This window comes from Silene latifolia, chromosome Y (genome assembly GCF_048544455.1).
Source record: "Silene latifolia isolate original U9 population chromosome Y, ASM4854445v1, whole genome shotgun sequence".
In the NCBI taxonomy this organism is placed as follows: Eukaryota; Viridiplantae; Streptophyta; class Magnoliopsida; order Caryophyllales; family Caryophyllaceae; genus Silene; species Silene latifolia.
Genome location: NC_133538.1, coordinates 140,582,922 through 140,607,982, shown reverse-complemented (window position 1 = coordinate 140,607,982; position 25,061 = coordinate 140,582,922). Strand labels below are relative to the sequence as shown.

Below are 25,061 nucleotides of genomic sequence, written 5' to 3'. Positions count from 1 at the left end.
GGGGTTCGATAATCAGAAAATTTAGGGGTTTGTGGAATTGAACAGTGTCGTCGAAGTTGAGGCATTCAGAGATGGTTCGACGACCATTTCATCTTATGTGTGGGAGGTCGAGTGGAATAGTGCACGATGCTGCTGTACTACCGGTGGCGATAATCGGCACATGTTTGGCGATGAAAGGATTTGATGCTCGAGCTATGGCGGCTCGATGGTGATGCGTAATGTGTTGATGATGATATATATGAGATGGTGTTTAATTTGTGGGTGAATATGCGGTGATTAATTAATGGGTTAATGATGGAAGCCATTAACAATGGAGATAATGTTTTGTATTAATTGGGGTTTGTGGTAAAATGGCGAGGAAGATGATGTAGCAGTATTTGATTTTTAGTAAATAATAATAGTCAAACTTTGACTTTGTTGTACATGATTAACACATTCTCTCACGTGACCCATCTCACCTTGTTTGGCGCGCGTGTAATTTGTTTATAAAGGTCGTTCTCACCGAGTGCTTGTTCTCACTGGATCTTGACTCTACTCTGTATATATATATATATAAGAGATGAACTAAGGCCAAGTATATGTATTGAGTCCATAAGTTCTATTAAGGGCCATTGGATGGTGAAAATGGATGGCCAAGATCAACCCCAAAAATGTGTGTTTAATAGCTAATCTCATCATCTCTCTCCTCCTTCACTAATCCACTCTAATTAATCACTAATTTACTATACATTTGTTTTCCACTCATCCATTTCTCTTTCATCTTACACATTTCACTTCTCTCTTCTCTCAAACTCTCAAAAAAAACCCCAAATAAAAAAAAAAAAAAATCCCCAAAAAATCCAAATAAATAAAAAACCCAAAAATCCAAATAAATAAAAAAAACCCAAAACACCCAAAAAAATCAAAAACCCAAAAAATCAAAAATCCAAACAAATAAAAAAGTTCTCTTCCTCTACACCACCACCCCACCCGACACCACCCACCGCCACGACCCACCGTCTCACAACCACCGCCGCCGCCAACCCCACCGCCGCCGGAATGTTTTTTTTTTTTTTGGTGTTATTTTTTATGTTTTGAGTTGTTTTTTTCATTCGTTATTTTTGTTGTGTTTTTTTCATTCGTTATTTTTGTTGTCTTTTATTTTGTTTATTCTTGTCTTTTTATCTATTTTCTCAATTCTCGCTTTTTTTATATTTTTTTTCTTAAGATTTTGGGTAAAACAAATCTCATATAATAAGTTAATTTTAATATTTTGAAAAAAAAACTTTATTATCTCGTTTGTGGTGGTAGTTTGGTGGACTAAAGTTATAAAAAAAATGGACTAAAGTTATACAAAAATGGACTAAAGTTATACCAAAATGGACTAAAGTTATACCAAAACAAAATGGACTAAAGTTATACAAAAATGGACTAAAGTTATACAAATATGGACTAAAGTTATACAAAAATGGACTAAAGTTATACAAAAATGGACTAAAGTTATACAAATATGGACTAAACGTATAACTTTAGTCCATTTTTGTATAACTTTAGTCCTTATTTGTATAACTTTAGTCCATTTTTGTATAACTTTAGTCCATTTTTGTAGAGTCCGTTTTTGAAATAATGCTCAAAAATAAAAAAATTGTCGTTTTGGATCGGTTTTGAAAATAATTATCGAAATGGTGTCCACGTAGGCTCGTTTTTGACGAGCCTGTATGGGGTTTAAACACGCCATACGTATTGGCGTGTTTACTTGAAAGAACACGCCATTACATATGGCGTGTTTAGGCAGTCTAAAATTCAAACCCAAAGTCAGTAGCAACATAAGGAAAGAAAGGGAACACGCCATTACGTATGGCGTGTCTTGTTAAAGAAACACGCCATTACGTATGGCGTGTTTTAGCAGCCCAAAATTCCAACCCAAGTCCAGTAGCTGCGTTATTGGAAGGAAATAGAACACGCCATTACGTATGGCGTGTCTTCGCCAATAAACACGCCAATACGTATGGCGTGTTTGGTCAGATTTCTTTTTTTTTTTAACAAATGTTGTATTTCCGTCACTTTCTACCAAATAAAACAAACCATTCACCATCTTCGCCTCACAAACACCCCAAGTGCGATAGAACAAACCTCACTCCCCTTCTTATTTCTTCACCTCACACTCATCTCCGGCGAATCTCCGGTGTGTCTCCGGCATTATATTGGGTTTTTGCTTTTCAAATTATACATTCTACCTAATTAGCAAGGTAATTTAATTCTTTTAACTTATTTAATTTCATCTTTTGAATGTAGATTTTGCTTATTTTGTCTTCATTGTTGGTAATTATGTTGTTTTGTGCCTAGATCTACAACTTATATGTGTTAATTTAAGGTTGTTTAAGGAAAACCCCAAATTTCGAAACCCTAATTAGGATGAACGATTTATGATTTTTAATTGTTGTTTAGGTATGTATTTTAGGGAACTCGAAATTAGGTTATTGGTAGTTGATTTATACTAAATTTGTTCAATTTTTTTTTATAGAATGGAAATTTGTGATTTTCCTCTTATTTGTTATTGGGATGGAGAAGTGTTGGAGCAAAATGGATGTGTAACTTATAGAGGAGGGAATCAATGTTTTATTCTAGCTAGTACAAAGATGACATATCTTGAATTAGTTGAAGAGATATATAAGGGAATCGGCATTCAAAGTTTGGGTACTCAATTGAAGGTAATGATGAAATTTCCAAGTGCCGGGTGTTTCAAAATTGTACCCCTTAATAATGAGGGAGCCTTTAAAGCATTATGGGCAAGTATTCGTCATTCACATGCTCCTTCAATGGACATATTTGTAGAAGTTTCTACTAGTTAAATTGTCACTCCTACACCAAGTATTAGGCTAGATGATGTTGCTCAATTTGTTTCACTTGAAACTAATGACGTAAATGATGGGGAATTTTATGGTAACTTAGAAGGTGATGAGATTGATGAGGAATTGGCAATACTTGATGAGAATTTGTTGGCAAATGAAGAAGATGGTGATGATGATCTTGTCTTTGCTAGTGCTCCCATTGTTGAGTTTAATAAGATTGATCAATTAGATGAGGATGAATTGAATAGCTGGAAAACTTGGGAAAATATGGTAAGATATGAACATGGGAAAGAGTTTGCGGTTGGACAAGTGTTCCCAAACAAAGCTTCACTTAGCGATGAGGTGACATTATATTGTGTTAAAGCAAATCAATTTTTCAAAGTTGCCGAATCAAAGCCTAATACTATTACCTTCAAATGTGGCCGGTCTCCTACACCATGTAATTGGCGGTTAAGGGCTACACAAAAAGACTTTCATTCTGAAGTTTTTACCATTGTGACATACAAAGGTCCTCATGATGAGTCTTGTGTTTGTGACATGGTACCTCAAGACCACATGAATTTGAAACGAGCATTCATAAGTCATGAGATTTGTAACCTTGTTGAGGGAGATTGGGGATATAAAGTAAACTCTGTTGTTACTTATATTTTAGATAAGTATGGTTACACAACATCAACAATAAGGCCCGGTGAACCCGGAACTTCTCACACAACAAGAGGTACACAGGAGCAAGGCAATATTGGAAGGGGGGGACGTTGGTTCCCTTCGATGTAGGTCACACTTAGTTTCGCACAAGGGGTTTTTGGTAAGTGAGCATGTAGTTAATTTCATTAGGGACACTCAGTTTTTTTTTTATTCATAGGTTAGTGGGGTTGAAGTTTAATGTGGAATTAATAAGTGCTTTGGTTGAGCGATGGAGGCCGGAAACCCATTCATTTCACTTGACTATTGGCGAGGCTACTGTGACCTTGCAAGATGTTCAAGTGTTGTTAGGGCTACGGATTAGAGGGGATATTGTTAGTGGAACAACCGTTTATAATTGGCCCTTGTTAGTAACTGAACTCTTAGGCAAAACACCGGGTGATGGAGACCTTAAGGGGGCTTCTTTGAGGATTGGTTGGTTGTTAGAACAATTTAGTGGTCTTCCGGAAGATGCAAATGAAGATGTTCTACATCAATATGTGAGGGCATATTTGCTTCTCTTAATGGCAACTATCATGTTTCCGGATAAGAGTGGTAATGACATTCAAGTTGTTTATTTGCCTTTGTTGAGGGATTTGACCAACTTAGATAATTACTCTTGGGGAAGTGCCGTACTTGCTACTTTATATCGCAATTTATGTAGAGCAAGCAACGTGAAGTCCAAAGACATTGGAGGTCCCCTTGTTCTATTGCAATTGTGGGCATGGGAGAGGATTAGTATTGGTCGACCTACACTCATAAGACCCGTTAATGCTACTCATCATGGACCGAACCCATTAGGTTCTCAACATCAAATAAGGATTGACTCATTGAGTCGTAGGTGGGTAAGTGTGAATCGTAAGAGGCCGTAAGGGGTGACCACACTAATTGGGTATAGGGATGCTTTTGATTCAATGCGACATGATCAGTTTACATGGCAAACTTACACCCGACAGATTTTGTCTTTTTTGCCCGAGTTTTGTTATGATGACTCCGACGATTGGACAGTGATGGCACCTATGATTTTTTTCGACATTGTTGAGTGGCATTTTCCTAATAGGGTAGCTCGTCAATTTGGGTGGAAACAATATATCCCTTTAAACTCTAATACCAAACCTAACTTGCACAAAGTTGACAAAAGGGGTGCCTCTTCACGGAATTGGATAGAAAAACATCAACCCTACATAGCAAATTGGGTTAGGAGGGGTGATTTTCGGTTTCGTGGTGTAGAGGATGATATTGAAATGAGCTACTACGACCCTTACATGGTTTGGTACCGGGATCGCACTATTCTTCGCTTGAACCCTTTCCCCCCATAAGCTACTTATCAAGCACCATTTGGAGCCACACAATATCTTGTAAGTACACTTAATATACTTGTCTTTTAATTCTTAACCAATATATCATAAAATGTGATTTTCTTATACTACTTATTTTGTTTTAGGCGCATGGTTTCGTCAATGTCCATGATACATGTGATAAGGAGCTTCGACAAATGCCTCTTGAGGTGCCTCCTCATTTTCGCACAATGGTTTCACACCTACGGGACTACTCCTCTCAATCGCTTGAACATGTAGGCTATTCCCATCTCCTTCAACCAACCGTAGAACTAAGGGAAGAAAGTTCACCAATGGTTCAAGAGTCCCTCGACTCAATGAATGTGGATGACGATGCACCTTTGGTTCAATACACTAGGAGGGCTAGACGCTCTAAGTCTTCCATGCCGGCTAGACACTCTATGTCTTCCATGCCTTCCATGTCTTCATTGCCGGCCATGTCTTCAATGCCTTCCATGTCTTCAATGTCACCCGTCAATGAACAAGGTACCCCGGAGCCTAATAAAGGGTTTTGGAGTCGCATTCGAGGAAAAAGCAAGAAGAAGACTTGATGACTTGATGTAATAGTTAGAGGATTAATGGTTTGTTTGACATTTTAGATGGTTAATTTGTTTGACATTTTAGTTGTAAAACTTAGCATTTAATCCCCTTGTGCGAAGCTTGTGTGGTGTGTAAACTCGGTTTTTATTTATAATAGGCAATGGTTTGTGTTGTCCTTTGCATTGTTGAGTTTGGTTTTCTTTTTTGGCAAGAGAAAGAAATGAGGACAAAGGGAATTTGTCCAGCAATGAAAAAAAAAAAAAAACTGGAAGAACACGCCATAGCTAATGGCGGGTTTCAAGAGGAAGGCACGCCATTACGTATGGCGTATTTAATATTTGAGATTTTGTCAGCTACTGGAAAGGGGCTAAAAATTGTGCTGCTTAAACACGCCATAGCTAATGGCGTGTTTTCTTCTTAAGACACGCCATACGTAATGGCGTGTTTCCTTTGCTTATCTTGTTCAGCTACTGCCTAGGGTGGAATTTTGAACTGCATAAACACGCCATATCTAATGGCATGTTCTTTGAACTAAACACGCCAATACGTATGGCGTGTTTAAGCCCCATACAGGCTCGTCAAAGCCGAGTCTACGTGGACACCATTTCGATAAATGTTTTCAAAACCGACCCAAAACGACAATTTTTTTATTTTTGAGCATTATTTCAAAAACGGACTCATTTTTGTATAATTTTAGTCTTTATTTGTCTAACAACACCGACACACAAACACACAAATACAAGTAATTAGAAATTTTTTGTCCAACAAACTCGTATAACTTTAGTCCAAAATCGTATAACTTCAGTCCAAAATCGTATAACTTCACTGACAAATTTGTGTAAGTTTTAGTCATATAGTCCAATCAACATCATTTTTTGTATAACTTCAGTCATTTTTTGTATAACTTTAGTCCAAATTTGTATAACTTTAGTCCAAAATTGTATAACTTACACAAATTTGTCAGTGAAGTTGCATAGTATAACTTCAGTAATTTTTTGTATAACTTTAGTCCAAATTTGTATAATTTTAGTCCAAAATTGTATAACTTTAGGAATATAAATTCAGATTGAAAACAAACACAATAAGAAGATGAGATTAAAGTTACTTTAGTCATATAGTCCAAGTTTATGTAACTTTAATGTTTGAAGTGTATAACTTTAGTAGTAAGTAGTGTAACTTTAGTAGTAGATAGTATAACTTTAGTTGTGTTCACATATAGATCTGAAAATTCAAAAAAAAAAAAAAAGAACACAAATGTAAATTGTAAACAAAAACTATAAAGTAGAAAAAACCGTAAATCTCGCCAATACTAGATCTAAAATAAAAAATCGAAAAAAAAAATTAAAATAAAAAACAAAATTGAGAAGAAGAAAACTAGATCTAAAAACTAATAACTTTAACCCATAATAACAAAAACCCGCCAATCTAACAAAAAAAACCGTCTAAGAAAAAAAAAACCAAATAACAATGAAATACAATACAATAACAATAATTGAAATAAAAAACGTCAGATCTAAACATTTAAATATTTAAATTTGACAAATTTATATATCGTGTGTATAACTTTAATGCACACAGTGTATAACTTTAATAGACAAGATGTATAACTTTAGTCCAAAATTTGTGTAACTTCAATTTATACAATGTATAACTTTAGACATTAACAGTACAACTCTATTTTGATTATTGTATAACTTTAGCCCAAAATATGAAACTTAAAAAAAAAAACTTGAAAAATAACAAATAACCAAATACCAAATTCCAAATACCAATAATAAAAACCATATAACAATAACAAAAATGTAACAATATCTAAAAACAAAAAAATTATGTAACAATAACAAAACCAAATTAGACCAAAAAAATTAAAAATGTTATCTATTAAGAAAAACTCACCCATAAATAATAAAACAAATCTGAAAATTTTAAATAAAAATCTGAAAAAATCAAACCAAATAAAAAAAAACCCGACACACTACCTCCTCCCCCTTCCTCTCCTTCCCCGCCTGCCACATTGACCACCACCACGGTCTGTCACACACAAAAAACCCGACACACCACCACACTGACCATAAATAATTAAACACGACCCATCAGAAACGACAAGTAGGTGTCGGGGTGGACGAAGGAGAGCAGAGGAGGGGGTCACCGCACCATGTAAGACTAATCTTTTGTTTAAAAAAACGAGTGAAAGGTGGTAGATCTGAGTTTTTTATTTCGAATTTTCAGATTGATTTTTTGTGGGTTTTGTTGGAGATGTCGGGGTGGTGGCGTGTGCTGTGGTGAGGATCGTGGGCGGCGTGAGGAGTGTGGGTATGACCCACAACAACCACGCACAGATCCGGCCTTTTTGGCATATCTGGACGAGGACGAAGACGGGAAAGAAGGGAGTCAGCCGGGTTGTCGGGTCGTGAATGGTGGTATCTGGGGTGGGGGTAGGTGTGGGGTGGTTTCGGGTTAGAGAAGAGGGTGGTAGTCGGGTTGTCGGGTCGTTGTTGGTGTTGTTGCTGGTTGATTTCGGTGTTGTTGTTGGTTGTTGTAGCTGGTTGATGTTGGGTCGTCCCTGTCATTGATGGAGGTCGGCTGGTGTTGTTGTTGTTGTGGTTGCGGTGGTGGGTCGGGTGTGGTGTGTGGTGGAGTATTTGTTTTTTTTTTTTTTTTTTTTTTTAGTTTCAGTTTGGGTTTTTTTTTTTTTTAGTTTAGAGAGGATGGAGGAAAATGAGAGAGAAAGAGTGAATGAGAGAAGTGAGAGAGGATGAGTGAATGAGGAAATGAGTTGGGAGATTAGAATGGTGGAAGTGTTATACAAAATTAGGAGGAGTTATACAGAATTAGGGAGAGAGATTAGGGAGGTTCATTTGTGACCCTTGAATGAGATGTAATCTCATCCCTCCATCCCTTCCATCCTAAGGTCCTTATAAGGACTTAGGAACTCATAAGATGTAAGGGCCTTATAAGGACTTAGGGACTCTCTCTCTCTCTCTCTCTCTCTCTCTCTCTCTCTCTCTCTCTCTCTCTCTCTCTCTCTCTCTCTCTCTCTCTCTCTCTCTCTCTCTATATATATATATATATATATATATATATATATATATATATATATATATATATATATTATTCTTGAGTTTCATTATAATTTTTTAAAATCAATAATTTTATAATGGATCTCGGATTCATTCAAATAAAGCTTGTAATGTATAACTATAAGTTCAAATAATCCCGTATCTACTAAAAGAATAGGTGATTTCTATCATTTTCCCGCCAAAAAGAATATTCTCAAAAAAGGAAACTAATGATAATTATGTTTATTCACTAAATAAGGAAACTAAGAATTAAAATTTAATTCATCTATTATATTTTCATTAAAATTAATCTTTTCATCAAATTATATTATTTTCCCTAAACTCTAAACTATAATATTTAAATTAAAATAAAATAAAATTGATATAAAATTATAAATTGCTAAATCTTTTATTAATCCTATTATTAGAGGATGATTTGACCCATATTCTGCATAAAACAAAAACTAAAAATCGTTGTTATTACATTTGTGACAAAAAAAATTGAAAAAAATAATATTCAAACTCATTAGCTTTATTCTATAAAAAATATTTTTATTAAAATATATTTCAACTCATTACTCAATTCTCTTAACTAATTTTCAGTTCTAGCTTTCATTTATCAAAGTAAAATACAATGTTGAGAAATATAAACAATTATAAGGTACCAATATAATATAAGTAATTTTATAAAAATATTAAATTTTAAGTACCGTGCATATAATAAACGGGGTCTAAATTAGTCATTATAAAGCTCAAATTCTTTTCTATACAACCAATTAGACCTATCAAACGGGTCAAACGGGCGGGTTACGGGTTTGGTCATTTCGGGTTCGGGTAAAATACGGGTCGGGTCTATTTCGGGTTTGAAAAATACGGGTTTATACGGGTCGGGTTTATACGGGTTTCGGGTCGAGTTTTGGGTTAGAACGGGTCAGATTAACGCCTTTTTAAAAAATTTCATTGTCTTTAATTCTACTCATAAACGCATAATTATTCTTAAATTTTAATTATTATCTAGTTTAATATATGATATTAGTAAGATTAAACATTTTTTGCTTAATATTTTCAATATCATATCGTTAGACGAACGGTTCGAGACGGGTTTCGGGTCGGGTTCGGGTAAATGGGCCGGTCAACATCTTTTTTTTGTTACTTTTTAAAACTTCTTTTGTATCGTAATTCCTACCATTTATACGTCTTTTTATCATCATGCTCGTCTTAGTCAACTTAATTGTCACCATTCTCGCCATCACCACCTCGTCATCATCATCATCACTACCCTCACTAACTCGCTAAGTACGATATGTGAGACTCAAATAAGATGATAATGATGACGTGGCACGTGATCAAAGGTTATGATGTGGCAGTGCTGACGTGGAATGTGGTTCTACATAATACGATGAAAGTGACGGTGTGCCACACACTTCGAAGTGATGACGTGTCATGTGATCGAGGTGATGACGTGGCAGTGCCAATATGGAATACGGTTCGATGTAACACGGTGAAAGTAATGACATGGCACACACTTCAAGTTGATGACGTGGCATGTCTCCTGAAATGATGACATGGCAGTGCTGATGTAAAATACGGATTGACGTAATATGGTGAAAGTGACAATGTGGCACACACTTTGTTGTGATGACGTGGCATATGGTTCAAGGTGATGACATGACATTTCGTATATATACATATATTTCCTTAAAATTTTACAAGTCAATACCTATTTGACATTTTCAATATTAAGGAAGATATATTGCCTTGACCCAACGGTCAACCCGTTACGGGTCGGGTTTCGACCCGCTATTTACGGGTCAAAACGGGTTCGGGTATTTTTCGGGTTCGGGTTGAAAACACCGGGTTATTTGCGGGTTATTTACGGGTCGGGTTACGGTCGGTTTTCGGGTCGGGTCAGCTTTTGACAGGTCTACAACCAATACAACTGGTTATATAATCTACATACTGAAATTTCTATTACGAAAAAACAAATGCATACATGTTGCATGCACAATAACCAATGAATACTTAATTAAAAATAGTGAAAATATGCAATGTATCATGTATTAATATTAAATGCACAAAATTTATAAATACTTTAAATGTTTAATTATTTTTCAAATTCAAGCCATCGTTATATATAACTAACATAATATTTTTTTATTATTAGTTAATATCAGGTATCACAATTTGAATCCTCTCTATTTTTTTCTCTCTATTTTCTCTCTAATATACTCATATTTTAATATATGTTATCGCTTCATTTATTATAACATTACTTTATGAAACGATAACAACCATTAGATCGTCACAAGATTTAATCCGGCCCATTTATAATAAATGCAGGTCCACTTCTGTTAAGGAAATGGAGAGAACTCGGACTGCAGGTATCGGGTCTAAACACTGTAGATCAAGTAGTCATGTAACATGTATTACTTAAATACAAATTAGAATATTAACTACACATATTAAAATCTATGACAAATTCTAAATCATTAATTTTTGTTAATATTTTCTCAAATAAAGAAATCAATAATTTTCTAAAATATATAAATAACATTTACAAATTTAAAGTGCGAAGCACAGTTCTCCCTAGTAAGCTGAAAAGAAAATTATAAAATCTCTCTTGATGTAAATTAAACAATGAGATAGTATAAATAAAAAGCAATAACCTTTGTTGTCATATTTAGTTATTATACACAATGTTGTTAGGATTGGGGTTCTACTTTGGATCGATGAGTTTAGAGGATCGAATTATAGGATCGGAAGATCCTACAAATTAACTAAAATATATAATTGTGTTATCAAAATATGTTAAAATCTCGTGTTTAAATCTCAAAACACCATTATCTTAGCATGTGCGCATAAATTATTCCCGTTTATAGTAAATTTATATATTAAGAGTCATATATAAAATTTTGGTAACTAAAAAAATTGATATGTTAATAATGTAGGATCGAGTCGTATAATCGTAGGATCGGGTTAAGATTCTACTTTAAACAAATTTGAGACAAGTTGAATCGTAAGATCCTACAAAATTAAGATTGGGATCGGTCACCACTTTTTGAATCGTAAGATCCTACCATCCGGATCAGGAGTTTAACAACAATGATTATACACCATAAAAAAATCAGTATCTCTTGTTTAAGACGTTTTTAAATTAAGTCCTCTCACAATACCATTTTAATTTTAACATAATTTAACTCAATTATATATAAGTTAAGACCGTCTGAAACAAGAATTATACTTAACCACATAGATCGGTCGTTCTGCGATTTGAAACCCCTAATAGTCTAAACAGAAACGACCATCAAGACAAGAACAAATGTATGACATAGACCTCCATTAAAGTGTAGATGACATGTGAGGAAATAGAATAGATGAGATATTAATATGTCCTTTTACTATAAAAGGTAATAATATAACAATAGTTGACAAATGTTGTTGAGAAGTTTAATATGTCCTTTTACTATGAATTGAGCCTTGAGCAACTAGCAAACAAGTAGCGAGTAAAGCACAATAAAAGGACCTTAAATATGGCAAAAGATTGTTATAAGGACATGAAATTTAATTACGAGGCTTTAAGGACCTCTATTGGTTTATGCCGTTAACTTCTATTCTTTCCGTTTAACAGTTTAACTTTACTAGCTTACTGATCTCCATCCTATCCTATTTCCATGCAAAGCGCAAGTTAAAGCCTAATGATTTTTTTTCATATTAAGGAAGAAAACGTCAATAGTTAGTAAAATGAATTTTGTTAAGAATCAAACAATTTTTTACGATTTTAAAATCAATAATGATAGTAAAGATAATCCAATTTTTTTAAAAAGAGCAAGTTAAGGCCATTTTCTTTTAGACTTGATTTCAATTTTTATAAGTTTCGCTCAGATCGATTCAGTTCATATTAGATCAATTATTTCTTTCTTACAAATTCAATTTAGTTCTGTTCAAATTAGTTTAGTCCAATTCAATTAAGTCAGGTCTATTCAATTCAGTTTAAATAAGTTTAGTTCGGTTCAAACAATTTCAATTCTAAAGAGCAGGGCCTAAGTCTCTTTAAAATTGTTTTACGAGAAAATCCCAAGACCCATACAAACTCAACCTATATAAGGTTAAAAACAAGTATTTTTCAAACCCAAAATATGCTTGACTCTGTTTTTATTCGAATTTGAAGTTACCAAACTCGTAACTGGCTCAACCGACTCATTTGACAGGCTTAGAGGGAGGGAGTATAAATTTGATTTTGAATGGATCAACTGGGGTTTAGTTAGCGTTGAGCCGTTGAGGGCCCGATTTTGGGAAGTCATAAAGTACTTACGCTAAACTTTAGTAAATGTTTGTAGTTATTATTGAAATGTGAAATTCATTAATTTTGCTTATCTGAAGTTAAATTTTGGTTTGGACGCAGTTGATCATTGTTGTTTGATGTTAATAAAGTCATGTGAGATAGGTTAATGTCACTAAATCGACCAAATCTCGCCATATTTTCAGCGTAGGTAGTTTTTGACCAAAAAATGAGAAAACAAAGGTAGTCTAAAACAAGAAAAATAATACAAGGTATTTTTTTTACAAATACCCCTAAATATAAGGTAGTTTTTGACAAAAAAAAAAACCCTTTTTAAAAAATAAATATTTTTAAAAATATGATTAAGAGTTAATAGATCACCTTCTACAAAATACTCCCTCCCATCCAGACCAAAGGTTACAGTTGTTTTTTGGCACTATTCATGGTCGTAGGGAATCTTTGTTATTATTCTTAATGTATAAGACAAAATATAGTCATGTGAGATCTTGTTTGATTTATCGTCATGAATGCTATAAGAATATCAAATTTTTATAATTTTTAATAATGTGTAACTAAATATATGCACGTTACAAAACATGCATCGACAAGTGTGATAAAGCAACTGTAACCTTTGGTCTGGATGGGAGGAAGTAATCTATCTAATAATATATGGGTCCTCTTTGATCCTTTTTGCTAGCCAAAGTTCTAGACTTCTAGCGTGAAACATTTTCAGCGTGATATTTTTAACAGAATTTTTGACGGACGTTATCTCAGGTCCTTAAATCTCTCAAAAATTAATTGGAGTCCTTAAAGCTACTATATTGCATAGTTGAGGTCCTTCCTGTGTAGTAAACTCAAACAAGTAGCTACTTTGGAGCTATGAGTAGGGATCATCATATATTGAGATTCGTATTTGATGCTACTCTACTATGGATTTTGATTCTATTTTCCTTACTAATGAGTCTCTCTTAAAACGAATATATCCTTCTTAACATTAAAACAAATCAAGTATCATTTCACCAGGGGAGGCCCTTAAGTGGTTCAATTAGGTTCACCGAACCGGGGCCCAATAGGATTGAGGGCCTCATTTGGAAGAAGTTATTGTTAAAGTGTGTATTAACATTCTCTAAAGTTAACAGTTTTACCTATGGCAAGTGGTAATGGGCCTAATAACAAACAACAACAAAAGCCTAATGAAGTCTCAGCTCGAGTCCTGAAGCTGTTATTTTACATCAATTATTTTTGGATTTTTTTTGTTGTATTTCTATTATTTTCTTTTTTTTCATTAGTTAGCTTTAATTAATTATTTTAGTTTCATTTTTTTTTATCTCTTATTTCGTCCTCGTAAATTTTAAAAGTTCATTCGTATGAAATTTCCCCTTCAATATTTAAAAGCAAATCCATCATATAAGTGCAAGTGACTTGATAATTTTGCCGTTTTAAAAAAAAATGTTGATCTTGCTTACGACCGTATTATCTTGAAACCTCTAACACCCTTGTTTTACTTCTACTTCTAATATAATTGGGTGTGAAAATCATCTATAAGTTAAGACGGTGTTAAATAAGAATGGTGTTAAAAACGTGATCTTATTTAACGAAACGAATATGTTATTGTCAATAATGCACTTTCTGACTATTTTTTTTTATTGTAGCCTTATTTTTCTAATTACTTTACTTTTAGAAATAAAAGTAAAAACGCTAATTGGAAGAAATAGAGCGAACATTTGTTCACAAAAAACAAAATAATATAATTAAAGTAATATGACTTAAATCGAAAAATTGACTCGATTCATTTTATATTTATAGTATTTCAAATTTTAAATATTACGCCTCCTCATACATTAAAGGTCTCATATTTTTTTATGACTATAAAAAAATATGACGCGATTATCGTAAGGGCCTCCACCTAGTATTTGGAACAGGGCCTCCAAATCCAACGGGCCGCCCCTGCATTTCACATGTATATATAAAACAAGACAAATATGTTGCTTACTAGTTGTTCCTATGCATTCTACTTTTTTGTTTTACTCTAACTACTTGACCCGTCCTAAACTTAAGACGGATATACCCATCTTAAATGAGAATTTATGTTTCCTAGAAGGGTTTGATCGGATCTGGTCTTTAATCAATAAAATCGAATTTAGACCATTATTTTTAATAGTTTTAGATTCACATTGAAATAAAATATCACTAATTATGGATAATGGATTAGATTTGTAGGGTTTGTATAAATTTGATACTAAATTTTAAAATTGGTAAATCGAGGTTGTTTTGGGAGCCCTGAAGGGTGATGGCCTGATGGGTGCAAGGTTATTTTAATTTATAAATAGGCAATTCTCCAAAATGGTTTTTTTGGCATTAACAAATGAGAACTCTCTCAACCAGTGATCCGAAAATAACCCGATTCGAGATGATCCAAAGCCCAAAATGAACCGGCCCATGCGTACATGACCTGAATGTAAACCATGCAAACCAATTAACTGAGTTGGGTGAGGGCAAGTAAGTTTAGGTCGTGTCATTTTTAGTTTAGATTATTTACAGGTCTGTTATTATCGAATTATTAAGGAATATTGTGCAACAATAAATATTCGGGTCGTCATATTTGATCGGGTCATTGAAACCAAGAAAACTTTATTAAGTCTACATGTATATTTGATATACACAATATGACGACTCGAGTTAATTCAAGTGACCCAATTACCGTGGTCTACTTTTACATATGAGACTTGGAGTTTGCTTGGAATGGAGATAATTATTACTCCCTCCGTCCTAGTAGATAGTTTACCATTGTTTTATACATGATTATTAAGGTAAGGATAGACAAATCAATACTATACTATATATATATATATATATATATATATATATATATATATATATATATATATATATATATATATATATATATATATATATATAGCCAAGTTCAAATGAGTCCACTCAAATATATGAGTCCCTAAGTCCTTTTTTTGGCCCTTGGATTAGGTGAAACAAAGGGCTGAGATTTGTTACTGCTTTACGTTAAAAAAAAAAAAAAAAGTCAAGTAATAATCATAATGAATACACTTTTTATTCTCCCAACACTGATTACCTCGTATTCATTAGCACAACTGTAATATCCCTTTCACGTTCAACTGTATCCTTCTCTCTAACCCTTTCTTCTTCCTCATATTACTCCCTAAAAAAATATTCTTCATACTGGTTTAATAACATCCTTTCATCCTTTAGTTAGTTCTTTAATATTTCCTTAAATTTTCGACCATATTCATCCTCTATTTTGTTCATCACTTATATTTCTTGGCTGATATGGAGATTGTGGCTTATGAGGCTGTTGAGAACGGTAAGATGAGTACTTGTAATTTAATTGTTCTATAGAGATATTTTAGTACATATCATTGTTTAACGTTGTATAGTTAAACGGCTTATGAGGTTACAGATATTTTTTTTTTAGACGATGGAGGGGAGACGAGTAGTCGTTTGCTTTAGTTTTTGGTTTAGGGTTATTAAAGTTTCAGTTGTTGTACATTAGGGTTTTTTTAGCAGTTTTTTGGTAATAATATGTTTTTACGTTGGTTTAGTTTACTTTGACTAATGTTTTTTTTTTGTACTGAAATTTTTTTTTACCTTTTAAAATTCAAGAAATAAGTTACCTTTTAAAATTTACGTTTAAAGTTTCACAATGTATTTACTCGCTTTTTTTTTATTTGATTATTTTTGTCGTCAGTTATAGATGATGTTCTTGATGAAACAATTCCACCGGTGTCAGAGGAAGACTTTTGTAAGCAGTTGGAGGATGTATTTACACCATACATTGGGATGGAGTTTGGGGATATTGAGGAAGCTATAACATTTTATAAGGTGTACGCACTTGGGGTTGGGTTCGATGTGAGAAAATACACGACTAAAAAGTAGCGTGACGGTACTATAAAATCAAAACTATTGGTTTGTAATAGGGAGGGGTTTACAAAATCAAGTAACGAAAGTCCGGGTAAGGAAGAAGATGGAAGTAAGCAAGAGAGAAGAAATAAGCTTAAGAGGATTGGTTGTAAAGCTCGGATGAGGTTATTTTTGAAGAATGGTGTGCTTTTAGTGGACCGGTTTCATGAAGAACATAATCACGAGCTTGTTGCTGTCAAAGATAGGGAGTTTCAAAAATTATCCAAAAACATTTCCAAGTATCACATGGGACTAATTGTCTCAAATTCAAGGGTTAGTAGCTTAAAGTTTTAAAATTTACGTTTAAAGTTTCACAATGTACTTTTAAAGTTTCAATAGCGAGTGTGTGTTATGGTGTCATAGTTTTTATGTTGTAAGTTGTTGATGTTTTAATTTTTGTATATTACAATTTCGTAGTTCACGCATAAAGTTCCATTACTGAAATATGTAGTTGAATTTCCGGAAATAGATTTAATGTTTCATAAATTGTGAATTAGACTTTCAAAATTGCCTTTAAAAGTTTCAGTGCTCAGTTTGCAGACATGAACTGTGTTGAAGTTGCAAAATTTGTCGTTAAAATTTTAAAGTTAACCTCTAAAGTTTTAGTGCTCAGCTTGGGTGTTAAAAGTCAGGAAAGATAATGTTGTTATTTGTTTTTTCCATGACCTCAGTTAAAGTTTCAGAAAAGAGTGTTGAATTTTTGAATGGAACGGTTAAAGTTTCATTGACAGTTACATTTGTGAGAGTGAATTTTACTTAACAGGGTTAAAGTTTGTACAACTGATAGGTAGAAATTATTAGTAGACGTTTGAATGTTCGAGTGTGAATTTAATTTACTGTTAAGGTTGGTTTGTTAATTCATTGCAGCTGAATATTGGAGCAACAAGGACTTACAGAATGTGTAAGGAGGTTGTTAACGGGTACCAAAATATAGGGGCTAGTTTGAACGACTTCAAAAATTTTCAAAGAGACATAAAGTGTTTTATTCATGAAAGAGACGGACAACTTTTCATTGATCACTTCAAGAACATGGCAGAGACTCGGCCAGACTTCTACTTTGACTATGATGTTGACGTAGATGGTAGCCTACGACGCGCAATTTGGGCGGATGGCATTGCTAGGAGAAACTACTCTGTCTTTGGAGATGCGGTTTCATACGACCCTACTTACTCCACTAACAAGTACAAGATGGTTTTCACTCCCTTCACAGGGATTGACAACCATAAACGATCAATAGCTTTCTGTTGTGCGCTTATAGCAAAGGAAACTACGGAATCGTTTAATTGGGTGTTCGAGAGGTTTTTGATTGCTATGCGGGGAAAGGAACCACAGTACATAATAACAGATCAAGATCCTGGAATAATTGTGTCAGTACCCGAAAAATTCAAGACAGCACGGCACCGGTTCTGCATGTGGCACATTATGAATAAGGTTCCCTGTAAGTATGGTAGCAAAAGGAAAGATTACCAGGTATTTCTAAAAAAGTTAAATGCTATTGTATGGGACGAGGAACTTGAAGCGAGGAGTTCGACAATAGATGGTCAAGCAATAATGGAGGAACACGTACCCGCCGACATTGAATGGTTTACGGATCGCTATGATATAAGGAGGCGAGGGTTATGGCGCACCGTAAGGACTTGAGAATGGGTGGTATTATGAGGACGACACAGCGGTCGGAAAGTGAAAACAGTTTTTTCAAGAGGTTTGAGGCGAGAAATGGTACTCTTGTTGAGTTTTGGATGCGCTTTGAAAGTGCTTTGGACCAACAAAGACACAACCAGAAGAGGCTTGATAACGAAAACCGTCATTCAAACCCAAAGTTATGCAGTAAGTTGGCAATAGAGGCTGATGGTGCGAAGATTTACACACATGATATTTTCGAGGAGTTTCAAGAGGAGTTAAAGAATGCAATTGGTGGATTTAGTTGCAAGGGTTTCTTGGAGTCGAACAACTTAGAGGTTACTACCTTGAAGGATTCATTAGGAGGCCGTAATTTTGATGTTCAGTATAACCCAGGTATGAGTAATTTAGTGCGTAGCAGATTAATTACTTGTTAAGAAGCTTTTTACATAGTTGAAGTATTAGAATTTCATGAAATTGTCTTAAATTTTCAAAGTTTAAATTTCATAAAACTATGTTTAAAGTTTTACATAGTTGAAGTATTAGTACGTTGATTTATTACTTGTTAAGAATTGATTTAGATAGTTGAAGTATTAGAATTTCATGAAATTGTCTTAAAGTTTCAAAGTGTAAGTAATAAAGTTTCTTTTAGTCATGAAAGTTTCAATTTCATTTGCTAACTCAGGGACTTTTGAGGCGAGCTGTTCCTGTAAACTTTTTGAGAGGAAGGGAGTACTCTGCAGGCACATAATTTGGATTTATTCCGGTAATGGGGTAAATGAAATTCCGGAATCTGCGATTGCTAGGAGATGGACAAAGGATGCATTGCGGAGTGGTGACTATAGTACCGGGGAGTGTACAGATGACATGGATATTGTAGACAGTAAGCAACTTCAGATGACAAAATTGTGGTCGGAAATTCACGAAACAATTGGAGTGCTTGTTGATAAGGAAAAGGAAGACGTTGAAGGTCTTACTAATTTAATAAGGGAATTTAGAGAGAAGCTGACACCGGTAGGTGAGAAGTTGAATAAACAACAGGAAATGGAGAAATTACTTGGTTGTAAAGCAAGTAAGGAGATTTCTATACTGCCACCTAAATATTCCAAAAACAAAGGGAGTGGGAAAAGGATTTTGTCTAGTAAGGCGAAGGCCATTGCAATTGCCAGTAAGCCAAAACGCATGTGCAATAATTGCAAGCAAATGGCACACCACGACAAGAGGAACTGTCCTAACCCTTTTGCTGAGCATCCACCGCAATTGTCGGAATCATCTGAAGAAGAGGAGGAGGAAGAGGAAGAAGTAGAAGACTTGTCGGAGGAGTAGGAATTTTTTATATATTAAAATGTATTCGTGAAGTTAATGTCCTAGTTTTTTTGGTAAAACTTTGAAGTTAATCTGTTGTATGCAAGGGAAGTAGATGTTTGTGTAGTGAGGGTCTATGTTCGATTTTTTTTATATTAAAATTCTGAAGTTTATGGTGAAATTTAAGGTAGCCAATTTTTGGATTGAAAAATCTCATGCAATGTTGAAGTTTCACAGTTATTCTTTTACAATTTCCAGGTTCAGGCATGAATTTTTAAAAATATTGCATAAGTGAGTTGAAGTTTCACTTTTGGTGCATAAAGTTTCAAATATGAACAGTTCTCATGAAATTGAAATATTATTGTCTGATTGTTTGAAATTTGTGAGGTGAAATTTCAAAATACTTCTTAAAAGTTTGAAGAGTTAATAGTTGAATTTAAAAATATCTACATAGTTGAAGATTTAACATGAGGCAGTTGAAATTTCAAAGGTGAGGACTAAAGTTTCAGATTGTCGACAATTGAAATGGAATTTAAATATTATTGGATGACGTTTCAAAGTTTGTGAGTTAAAATTTCGAAAAGTGTTGTCAAAGTTTCAGAAGATGTCTTTGGGATTTTATTATTGTATCTTTGATTGAAGTTTCAACTTGAGTAAATTGAAATTTCGAAGTTGATGTTTAAAGTTTCAGAATCTGGAGGAGTCACTTGAAATGTGAATAGCTTAGGTTAAAGTTTCAACAGTTATGAGTTAAAATTTCAGAAAGTGTCCTCAAAGTTTCAAAAAGTTACTTTGGATTTTTTTTTCATACGTTTTGTTGAAGTTTCAACTTCAGTGAGTTGAAATTTCAATGTTGACGGTCAAAGTTTCACAATGTGGAGAATTCACTTGGAAGTGAAATATTTTAGGTTGAAATTACAAAAGTTGTGAATTAAAATTTCAAAATGTGCAGTCAAAGTTTCAGTATTTGAAATTGGAATTTAAATATTTTAAATTTAAATATTGTTGGCTGAAATTTGAAAATTTCTGATTTAAAGTTTTAAAATTTCTGATTTAAAGTGAAATATCTTTGATTGAAGTTTCAACTTGAGTAAATTGAAATTTCGAAGTTGATGTTTAAAGTTCCAGAATCTGGAGGAGTAACTTGAAATGTGAATAGCTTAGGTTAAAGTTTCAACAGATTATGAGTTAAAATTTGAAAAGTGTCCTCAAAGTTTCAAAAAGTGACTTTGGATTTTTTATTTCCATCCGTTTGGTTGAAGTTTCAACCTCAGTGAGTTGAAATTTCAATTTTGACGGTTAAAGTTTCACAATGTGGAGAATTCACTTGGAAGTGAAATATTTTAGGTTGAAATTACAAAAGTTGTGAATTAAAATTTCAAAATGTCTTTGTCAAAGTTTCAGTATTTAAAATTGGAATTTAAATATTATAAATTTGAAAATTTCTGATTTAAAGTTTTAAAATCCTTCGTCAAAGTTTCGGAAGTTTAGTTTGGAATTTTATTATTACATGCTTAGTTGAAGTTTCAACATGACTCGATTGACATTTCAAAGTTGAGGCTTAAAATTTGATGGAAAATTTAATAAAGTTACAAAATTTTTAAACTAACATTTCAAACGATGGCCAAAAAGTTTCAACTGAAAACTTGCAGACTTTTTTCATTGAATGTTGATCCTGCTAGAAAAGTATAGCTAGTACAAATTTAAGTACATTCAAAACAAAGACACATGCTAAAACAAAGAGTAGGCTACATGAAATATTAATAAAACATTGTTATTTTTATTCAAGATCTTTGAAACTTTACGCCTAGCATATACGACTTGCCATAAGCTTTCCTTTTCAGCAATAAATTTCTTCACATTGTCCATGGTTTCTGCTCGAACTTTGTTCATATCGGATAATACAAGGGTCGCGACCGATTGGATACACAGATAGCGCCGGCCAATCTTCTTCGGAAGGTCTTCGTGCTCGAATGGGGCACCCTCGTAACATAACATGTGCATCATTGTAAATAATCCGACTCGACTTCGTTAGGTTTTGGACTCGCCAACTTAATTTGATCGGCGGTGCCTAAACTTTGCGACCTCTTCTCGCTCCCGGATACGCCTCTTGATTCGAGGTAGTCACTCATTGACCGGGATCGCACATAAGTAAGGTAGTCATAAGTTAAGTTACATATTAGTTGCGTCGATATTCATCGTAGATATAGTAAGAAACTTACAATGATTTGAGACACCTTGAAGACTTTGGAATTCTTAAACTGCAGTATAGGCGATGGTCAAGGACATCGATAGTACTTGCAATGAAATTGATACATATGCAAGCAAAATGATCGTCAATATTAATTGGTACGAAGATGAGCTCTGCATTCAAGTTGAAGGTATGACCACGATTAGCGATGTACAAGTCCCAAATATGGAACAACGTATCGTAATACGCACTAGTCTGCGTCTCCTGTGTACCGTCTTCTTGGTTTTCCAACCATCGCATAACCACGTCCTGCGAAATATTTGTTCTTATAACTAACTGGTTACAGAATGTTTCCATTTGAATTATATAAATTTCATCCGCTAAATGTCATATGAATTTAAAAGTAGATGCGTACCGTGTGGCGTATGCCTAGGAAAGCCATTCTTGGTACTTCGTTTGCATCTGACTCTATCTGATTCAAGAACTTGGACCAACATTCAATAACAGTTGAGGACATTTTGCTATCAGGTAGCATTGACATAATCCCATCCCTACAAAGTACGGCATTGACTCCGTAATCTGCCAATTGTTCCCTGCAGCGTGAAATAAATGCGTCGTAAAAGTTGACTGGGATATTAATATTATCTGCTTGGTTGATGCTTAAAGTTTCAGAATGTGGAGTCCTCACTTGAAATGTGAATAGTTTAGATTAAAATTTCAAACGTTGTGAGTTAGAATTTCAGAATCTGTATTCAAAGTTTCAAAAAGTGAATTTGGTTTTTATTTTCAACAGTTTGGTTGAAGTTTCAACTTGAAATAAAAATAATAAACCAATGCAACTTATATGGTGAGTGTGTACTCACATTATAAATATACTTCAATTGGCTATATGAACCAATACAGGTTAGACACCAAACTTACCTCGGGTCCAAATCGTGATGTCGTCGAAGGAAGCGATGTCTACTCGTGCTTCCTTAGTGTGGTCATATCCTTCAATAGCAATTGGTTGCACCTTAGAGTCTTAGATATGACAAGGGTAGTCAAATCAGCAACACCGCAATCGAGAGAGCAACCAAGACCATCACCGCTCCCCCTAGGACGACTTTTAACAGCTGATAACTCAGTTGTCGGAGAATGAGCTAATGGGGTGGTTGGCTGAGGGGTAGTTGGATCAAGTACACTTAAACGGGGACGCTTGGATCCTTCAACTAGTGGTTGACTACTTCTTTTAGGGCCGATAGATTTAGAAGCTGATTTTGTGGACGTAAGTTTAGCTTCTTTGAAGGATTTAGCCGCAGAAATAACCTCTTCCCTCGACTTGTTAATATCACTAAGTACAAGCGTCGCAGCAATTTCAGCCCTGTACAAGTTCATTGCGTCCATGGTGCCTAGCCCGCAGTCAAAGGGTTTGCCATTATAAAGGAGCATGTGAATCATCATATAGGTACCACAGTCATTGGCTGAGTATCCTAGACCTTGCCATGCAAAGTTAATGTTAACAAGTTTAAACTCGGATACTGACTTGCCTTTGTCTAACCCTTTGGAAACCAAATACTTGCCCATTTCGATTGCACTATGTATTTGAAAATGGAAATGAATATAGATAATAAGCAAACATGTGAGCATTATATGTAGAAGGCAGATATATGAAATTCCTCAACGGCTTAAAGTTTAAAAAAAACCAATTAAACTTTCATGAATAACAGTTAAAGTTTCTTTGAATTTGAGTTAAAATTGCAGAGCTCAGGTTTCAGGTTTTGTAGATTAGAAGTTGTGTGAACTAGTTTAAAGTTTCAGAAATTATAGTTAAGATTCAAATTTTGGGGGTCAAGTTTAGTTTCTGTAGATTAGAATTTCTGGGAACAAGTTAAAGTTTCAAATATCATACTTAAAGTTTCAAATTTCACGTTTAAAGTTTCAGTTTCAAGATTGGGTGTTAAAATTATTGGTAATTGTTAAAGTTTCATATTGTTGAATATAACATTTCAAAGTTGGCGGTTAAAGTTTTTGAGTTAAGTTTTGTGAGTGAAGTTTCAAACTAGTGGTTTAAAGTTTGAAAAATGTCGATTAAAATTGGAAGTTTCAGAAAATGCCAGTTAAAATTTTGAAGATGACGTTTGAAGTTTCAGTAAATGTGAGTTAAAAGTGCAAAGTTCAGGTTTTAATTTTTTGTAGACTAGAATGTATGTCAACTGGTTTAAAGTTTCAGAAAATGTAGTTAAAATTTCAAATTCCACGTTTAGAGTTTCACTATTAAGATTATGTTAAAATCCATGTAGACTCTTGAAGTTTCATTTATTGGGGTATATAATTTCAAAGTTCGCAGTTAAAGTTTCTAAACTAAATGTTGATTAAAGTTAGCAAGCAATGGTTAAAGTTTCAGACAATGTGTGTTAAAATTTGGAGTTGGACGTTTAAAGTTTTAATATCGTGTTTTTGCTAAATTTTCAAAAGTTGATGAATGACTTAAAGTTTTAATACTGCTGTAGGAGTAGAATTAAAAGTACAAAGCTTGGGTGGAATGACTTACAGTTATAAATGCAATATTTGAGATAGGTAAAGTATCGAAATCTTCGCTATATGAACGGTTGTCAAGGTATTCAACCTGCTTTGCGGGGAAATTTATACATACACAACTATAGTGAGGCGAACCACCTGATAACCCAGGAATGAAGACCTGAGGAAATTCAACATAAACCTATTAATAAAACTTACAATTAAGAATATTAAAATTATAAATCGAGATAATAATGGGTTTAAAAAGGTTACACATACCAAATCAGAATCTAGCTGAAATTGAGATACACAATCACTGACCCAAATGTCCCATGTTGTGAATATATCTTTAGTTAGGTCTAGCACTTCCCCCTTTTCTTTGGCTTCCCAAATTTGGAGTACAAGACTCTGTCATAAGATAGGGAACAAGTAAAAATTTGACACTTTGTTGTGAAAAGTAACTAACTGTGAAAAATGCGCACATACAGTGTGGCTAAGCCCAAAGAAACAGCGGGAAGTTGGGACTGGGGCAGTTGTATCAGTCATGATCGTGTTGAGTAACATAGACCAGCAATCGATAACATTGTTCGTGATCTCAAGACCGGATTCTAACGACCGAATGTCCTCCCTCGGAATGAAGTACAGTCTTGTGTAGGATACGATTGTTTCCCTACAAAAAATGTGCAACTAGGAAGTCAATACAACAAAAGAAAGGGTATACAGTTCTTATAGGTAAAACAATATCAACTAATATAAAGTTCTTATAGGTGACTTACAATTTACTAT

At 34.0% G+C, this 25,061-nt stretch overlaps 2 protein-coding genes across 2 annotated transcripts; both read left to right on the top strand.

Annotated features, from left to right (window-relative positions):
- The first annotated feature begins 16,033 nt into the window (after nucleotides 1–16,033).
- On the top strand, nucleotides 16,034–18,304 carry LOC141629064 (protein FAR1-RELATED SEQUENCE 5-like). The gene is made up of 4 exons (XM_074442131.1): nucleotides 16,034–16,067; nucleotides 16,452–16,587; nucleotides 16,681–16,936; nucleotides 17,531–18,304. The coding sequence occupies exons 1-4, from the start codon at nucleotides 16,034–16,036 to the stop codon at nucleotides 18,302–18,304; spliced, it is 1,200 nt and encodes a 399-aa protein (XP_074298232.1).
- Nucleotides 18,305–18,306: 2 nt separating this feature from the next.
- On the top strand, nucleotides 18,307–19,609 carry LOC141629062 (protein FAR-RED IMPAIRED RESPONSE 1-like). Its single transcript, XM_074442130.1, has 2 exons — nucleotides 18,307–18,679; nucleotides 18,969–19,609. Exons 1-2 carry the CDS (start codon nucleotides 18,307–18,309, stop codon nucleotides 19,607–19,609), a joined length of 1,014 nt encoding a protein of 337 aa, XP_074298231.1.
- Nucleotides 19,610–25,061: the final 5,452 nt, after the last annotated feature.